General features: G+C 33.2%; 1 protein-coding gene across 1 annotated transcript; it reads right to left on the bottom strand.

Moving 5' to 3' along the window:
- Window positions 1-390: 390 nt before the first annotated feature.
- LOC139873224 (probable hexosyltransferase MUCI70) lies at window positions 391-6224 on the bottom strand. Its single transcript, XM_071861158.1, has 8 exons — window positions 6076-6224; window positions 5860-5978; window positions 5263-5439; window positions 3446-3514; window positions 3163-3362; window positions 2171-2586; window positions 1088-1272; window positions 391-1007 (listed from the first exon to the last, which is right to left on the bottom strand). Exons 2-8 carry the CDS (start codon window positions 5939-5941, stop codon window positions 634-636), a joined length of 1503 nt encoding a protein of 500 aa, XP_071717259.1. The 5' UTR covers window positions 5942-5978; window positions 6076-6224; the 3' UTR covers window positions 391-633.
- Window positions 6225-7213: the final 989 nt, after the last annotated feature.

The following is a 7213-nucleotide window of genomic DNA, read 5'->3' as shown; positions in this document are numbered from 1 at the left end:
TTTAAATATATTCCACATCAAAACCTACCGCAGTAAACATTATATTCTCGTGTCATAATCTTATCATCTTATTATTCTCCCTGTTACAAGTAGCTATAGCTATATATAAAAACTAAAATATACACATAATATTAATATAAACAAGAATAAAAATATTGTACATTTACTTAGAAAACAACATAACAGTCCCCTACTTAGCCATTAACCACCTGATTAACTGGTTTAACTGAAGACCTAACAACCCAACTGGTTGCAACTATCAATAGGTATGGACTAATCCAATCCAAACTAACATAAAATGAAAATTTATAATTAATCAATCAATTAGACAATTACCAGCAAGAAAGAATCAAAGAATTAAAACTTAAGATTTCAATCAAATTACTATCAAGTACAAAACAACATAATCTTCTTAAGTTATGATATTCTCTCCTAAACCTAGAGAGTGATGAAAAAAGATACAGATTCTAACCTACAATCTTCACATCTTCGCGACAAATTACCCAACACCTTACTATAACTGTTTCTATTAGGCTAAGAATAAGATTTGTATAAAAAACAAGTCTAAAAGCACAACTATGATTTCTCAGATAAAGTTTAGTAATTAATTGGAGTATTAATTATAATAATTACTCATCCCGCTTTGGAGGTTCTTGCTACAGGTGGAAGTACAACCGAATTAAGGTCAGCAGGATAAGGTGACCACAGCCCTAATCCTCCTCTGCTTTCTATTAAACCACTGTTGTTGCCTTTAAACTCGTTTAATGATTTCACCCACTCGATTTTAGAGGAATGTTCACGTGTATGTGGGTGCAGTATAAAGATAGAGTTATACTCGCAATTTGGGAACATGAAGAACTTGAATTGGCCCTTTAGTCTGTAGACAACAAACCCAAAGCTCAATTGATCTCTTGGTGTGAATAGATTTACTTCGTTGAACCACAAACAATTAAATAAGTTATTTAGTGCAGTATGTTCACGTATGATTATAGCCCCTTCCGGCACATCTGGTTTTCAAGAAACATATCATCAGGATTAAAGGTATAAGTTAACAAGTTTATAAAGATAATAAAATTTAGTATCTTACCACTTTTAGTTTGCTTCAATGGGCTCCAAGGCTCCAATCCTTCGTAGCGATAGATTTTCATGTGTCGATCGATAAGAGGCCGAGCATATCGTTTCCTTCGCTTATTAGAATCAGCCTCCTCGTAGATATTTTTATGATGCTTGTGCTGAGCTATGGCGAATGTATGCTTCCCACGCCATAGATATCTGAACAAATAATAAAAGGAAAAAATGATCCCAATTCAACAATAAGAAATTCATGGGTCACATTATAAAAAAACATAAACGTGATGAGTTCGTCATCAAAGTAGAAAAAATTAAGCACCAAAAGAGACAAATACTTTCAATGTTTCAAGTTTTAACACACTAGATCCAAATACTACCATTATAGATGTCACAGATAAGAGGTGGCAAAATGGGCACGTAAGCAGGTTGGGCGACAGTAATACATGAATTTTTTTTTGGAACAGACCGAGATTGGTTGGGGGGATCACCCCGAAAAACTGTTTTACTGCATCTTGTAAACTTTTATAAATACTTAACTTGTCAAGTGGAATTGCAAAAACTATAGTATTTCAGAACTAGTCTATGTTTTGAATAAAATGATTTCGGAGATTTGCATCAATATAATTACCCTCGTGGTGATTTTCGACCCATTTGTCAAGTCAACGGTGCCCTTTTTAGCCAAGTTTGTTGGTATTATCTGATTAAGATGACACATCACCCAAACTGACCTATTCATAATTCAGCGGGCAAAACTTACATCTATATATCAAATGACAAATTCATAAAAAGGGGAACATGATATATCTAAGTGATGGATAAAGAATACTTAAAATGATATTGCACATTTAACGGGTTACATGTTCTATTTTCTTTTTTTTAAATGTAACCTTCCACCAACTAAACTTCAGCCTTTTTTTAAACACCTACAGAGAACATAAAATAGAACAAGTAACCCTTCTATTGTGCAAGATTATTTCATGTTCCCTGTATCGAGCAAGCATTTTAATATATTATGTTCACCTTTTATGAAATTTGCCCCATATTAGAAGACACAAGCACAAATGACAACCACACATGAGATAGTCAATAGAAGTCAAACCTTTCCAACATAAGCAGTGGATCAACAATTAGCTCCATTTTCCCATCAATCCAGATGCTATAGAGAGCTTGAGGAAAAAGCCTATGAGTCAATATCTTAGGAACCTTTCCATTCCTTCTTGGCTCATCATACGGTGGATTCTTAAGCAAAATAATGCGCCAAATCCCGACCCATTCTCCCCCGTCATTATCTTCTCTCACAGTAACATTTTGCTTGATAAAATCTAGAGATATTTCATCCACCACCATAAGAAAACAAAACAACTTCTTGGATCGTGGGCTTACATTTGAAGGTTGATGAGGTGTATCATACCCATCAAAGATTCCAGATGCAACCACAAATTTACATTTCTTGACATATTCAATGTCTTTGAGAGACATATCTGCACCACCATCTCGCATAAACCCACAATGTACCTAATATGGAGAAGATAAAATTCACCCTCTATGCATTAAATCAGATTAAGATTTAGGAGTTTTCATCGGTTCGGTTTTCGGTATTCTCGGTTTACTCGGTCCGGTTTGTTCGGTTTTAAAAATTTTGAAGGCAAAACCGAAACCGATATCAAAATAAAAAACCAAAAGCGAACCGAAAACCGAATTCGAATTCGGTTTCGGTAAAAACCGAAAACCCTAAAAATAATAAGTTAACCAAAATAATCATAACAAATCAATTTTTAATTCAACTTATGATTTTAAGAACTGTTTTTCGTCTATAAATATTAATAATCAACTATTAACTACGTATATTATTAGTTGACTTCGGCCTTCGGTTAAACCGAATTCATAAAAGTAATACCGAAAATTAAATTCAAATTTGAAAACCGAACCGGAACCGAAACCGAACTGAAAACCTAATTCAAATTCGGTGTTTTTTGTTCGGTTTTCATATGTCGATTTTCTGGTTAATCGGTTTAAAACCAAATACTGAACACCCCTAATTAAGAAGACAACGAGAGGATTCAAGTTTAATAGTACTAAAAGCTGATTTACCTTCATGCTCGATTTTAGCTTAAAACTATCATCTCTTTGTTTCCAGCTTTGGTGACCACCAAACAACGGAGAAGAATATGATCCATTTGTGTTCGTATCATCTTCCTCAAAGTAGGATACACTTTGCACAAACTTTGAAGGAGACTTTTTCTCCGGAATCACTACTTTTTCCGGGTCATTGGCTAAAGGAATAGAACAGCCTAAGACATATTATAGAAAAATACTATCAAGCTCTCTCTCGTGATTAATAGTTTTTAAATAAGTTATTGCATAGCAGCCTTACGATGTGGTGGTGTAACTAGCCCCATTGTGTGTAGCATGTGATATATTGTGCTGTCTTTGTTACAGATAGCTGCATAGTAGCCAAACGAAAAGAAATAACTCAATTAGATCGTATTATAGCCAACCGGGGTAAGATGTAGAAACCTGATAAAAATAGAAGATTTTTTAAAAGTACAAAAGTTTGCTCCATTTATATTGGCATAAGGTATCAAAAGTTCAGACAGATATGAATAGAAGTATTATATATTTCATTGATTTCATTTCCTTTAGCTACTTGAATGTTTCAGTTCGCTAAGTTTAAAAGTCTTCAATATTTGTTAACTTTCATTTTCAAGTTCATTGAATTACATTTATTCATTCATTACTCATATATGTTTTGTGTGGTATGGAATTTAGAACTCAAACAAGAAAAAGGTATTGAATAATAATTTCCTAACATTAATATTAAAGAATTTTACAGTTAAACACACTTGGGAAATAAAGACCAACGTTCATGTATCCAATAATACCAGGTTAGGAAGAAAATCAGACTAAACCAGGTAAAAGATTTTAACTAAATTCCACTGAATAGTGCGATTGGGCTCTAGTTATTGAGTCAACAGCAAGCGTCGATTTATTGGCGACTTGACTGACTCTTAGAGCCTAAATTAAATTTCAGGCAGGATTTAAAACCCATGGAAATTTGATTTTACCATTTTCATGGCGTCTCAATTTTATTTTTTATTTTATTTTATTTTTTAAAAAACTTTTTCATACTTATTGGCCGGAGGTCCACTCGGAAGCAATCTCTCTATCCGTCGAATAGAGAGAGGGATGATTTTCTCTACTTTTGAGAGTGTTTTCACTCTAGGTGGAGAAATGACTTGACTTTATTCTCGGATAGGGGAAGGATTGTCTACATCTCACCTCCCACATACACCACTTATGTGGTATTGGGTTTTGTTGTTGTTGTTGTCCACTGAATAGTGCGAGAAAAAAATATTAGAGTTATTTTCTAGCGTATGCATGTCAAATGTTATTTGGGAACAATGAGGTTTCCTAGAACTAAAGCAAGTACAGAGAATTTATGAATTTCTAACTTGATTGACAACAAGAAGGACCGGCGGCCAAAATGGCGAGTTTAATATTCTTCCATTTTCTTTAACGCGACACAAAATCATTGAGATAATGAATTTCGAATGAAAAAGTAGCTTTAATAATTGGATTCAATATATGAGATGAGTGGTTCACATAGCCTATAAGTGAACTTACCACAATACTGACTAAAACAACAGGCCACTTATTAACAACATTGTTGCTATAAATACTTCTACTGCAATTATGTGATTCATGTCGATAAACATAATGTTAGAAAAGGTTACTACTACCGCAATTATGTGATGCATGTCGATGAACATAATGTTAGAAAAGGTAGTAAAACTCACTAGTTGGGGACGGTGGGACCTTGTAGGGACTAATCGGCAACTCGGACATTGACTAACTTTCACTGGATTTGACCTACTTTGACCAATTTTCACCGAATCAATCTGACTTTGACCGAGTAAATTGTACTTATGACAACTTTGACCAAACAAATCAGCTAAGTCGGAAACTAGACAGGAACTAGTCGGACTACTTCATAATCACGACTAGCTGGAGAGTAGTTGACCTAATCGGGGACTAGTCAGCCTAGTCAAAGGGACTTTTACAACCATGATATTAGACAATGTAATCCAATGAAGCCTTATACGATGTGCAGCACATGCAATTATATAAACTCCAAAATATGTATACTGAAATGTAAAGGAAAGAAAAAAGCATACATAAAAAGGGCAGAACCTGAGAGGAAAACAAGAGATGATTGGCAACTCCATATGTGAAATAATAGTACAGCTAGAATGAGTAACATCCATAAAATACCACCCACAAGCAGCAAACGAACAATCCCCCTTTTCCAGATAACTTTTATTGGGTAATCTGAGGATGACTTGTCTCCATCGAGAAAATCATCTCCACCTATAAAAAAATAAACACACCAACACCATTCATTCCAATGTCTTTTCAATCTACGCGTGCTTATAGCAAAATATGATTAGGATTTGCAATAAAATCACAATCTAATATCATCCCATTTCACAAGGCATTACATAGTAATACGATATATAAGTATATAACCACATTGTATACTAACTGCCAGTAGTGCACATTGTATACCAACTGCCTAAGCTTTAAGCACACAACTAACACACTAAATTCTAACATGTCTATCGATCAATTCGATTCGATTAATAATAACAAGATCAATTTAATTAATGCTGCACATCAACTCATCATCTTTTGGTTCACCACAATACCTAATTTATATACAGAAATTCATTTGAAATCATACAGCACAAAACTAAGTTCATAATACAATACTCTATTATTACAGCTTACCTTTAATATGTAAGTTATTATTTAAACGTTCAGGTCTACGGCTTGCACGTAATGAAACGGAATGGTGAACGTCGTTATCCATACTTACAGCTGTACTAAATTCAACATCAATGAGGGATCTACACAATATTAGGGCAATACATTAGATACAGAATTACAGAAATATAAACATGTAAGTTAATTAAACTAAAATAATGAAATAAGTAGTAAAATTACACAAACTGGTAGGAAATTAAGTTTGATCGGCAATGCAACTGACGGTAGAATTTAAGAGGTTTGGATCAATGTTAGATGAACTCAAACAAGTGGATTAATAGTCTGTGAGATCAGTAAGAAGACGGAATGATTTTGTGGTATTGATTTGGGTTTATCGAAATTATGAATATCGAAATCGAAATCGAAATCGGATCGAGTAGGATAGGATTTAGGAGTTTACGGGTCGGGTATTTGGATATTTTGTAAACATACCTTGGAGTATATAATCTTTAACGAAACAAACCTTTGAGTTCCAATATTGACAAATACATCTCAGAAAAGAAAAGGTTCCCAATATATTATATTATTGTATTTAAAAAAAAAAAACGAATACTATTATAATTGTATGACTCTCATCAATAAATAAAGGAACCTATAAACCAATACAACCAATCCAATCACAAGACGGGCTCGCTAAAAGTAACTTGCTAAAACAACAACTGATATATAAACCTAGCTAACACTAACCAAACCACTACGAAAAAACAACTCCTAAACCGAAACAATACTACTCGGTCCGAATGAACATCAAAGAAAATGAAAAAACCATAAAAGACTACATAAACAAAAGCCAACCAATGTTTAATAAAATCAATGGTTGATAAAGTTAATAATTCATCTACCACGTGTTAAAGTGGTGGATGTCCTTTTTTATTTCAATTTATATGAACTACATATATGTTTATTAAATTTTTTATACTTAAATTGTATATGGGTTGCGTAAATTCTTATTGTTATTTTTAATATATACTAGCTTAAGGCCATCGAATTCGCGAGATTTTTGTAAAAGATAAATTAAATATCATATTATTGTGTTGTATAGATTATCAAACATCAAACATATACTAATATGAAAAAGGATGGCAACTAAATCAAGAAAATGGTACTTGACGGCAACTAAATCAAGAAAATGGTACTTTTCTGTTCAGTAGCATGAGAACAATATTTGAAAGTTAACATACATGGACACTATTATACTCTCATCTTGATGATGAGTTGCAACATGAATTTAACAAAATATAAATGAAATCAAAATTATAGCTATACTTGAAGTGAGAAGATTATAAGCCCACTACCAAATCATTCACAACCTCTTTTC

The sequence above is a fragment of the Rutidosis leptorrhynchoides genome, chromosome 10, assembly GCF_046630445.1.
Source record: "Rutidosis leptorrhynchoides isolate AG116_Rl617_1_P2 chromosome 10, CSIRO_AGI_Rlap_v1, whole genome shotgun sequence".
Taxonomy (NCBI): domain Eukaryota; kingdom Viridiplantae; phylum Streptophyta; class Magnoliopsida; order Asterales; family Asteraceae; genus Rutidosis; species Rutidosis leptorrhynchoides.
The sequence above is the reverse complement of the archived record's forward strand: the minus strand, read 5'-3'. Positions and strand labels throughout refer to the sequence as shown.

What these genes read in the sequence shown, in the direction of transcription:
- LOC139873224 (XM_071861158.1), bottom strand. Translation starts at nt 5,941, where the DNA reads ATGGATAACGACGTTCACCATTCCGTTTCATTACGTGCAAGCCGTAGA. An exon ending in CCACTGCTTATGTTGGAAAG is followed by an intron (nt 1,273 to 2,170) that starts GTTTGACTTCTA and finishes TTATTTGTTCAG; the next exon opens with ATATCTATGGCGTGGGAAGC. An exon ending in ATTGAAGCAAACTAAAAGTG is followed by an intron (nt 1,008 to 1,087) that starts GTAAGATACTAA and finishes CTTGAAAACCAG; the next exon opens with ATGTGCCGGAAGGGGCTATA.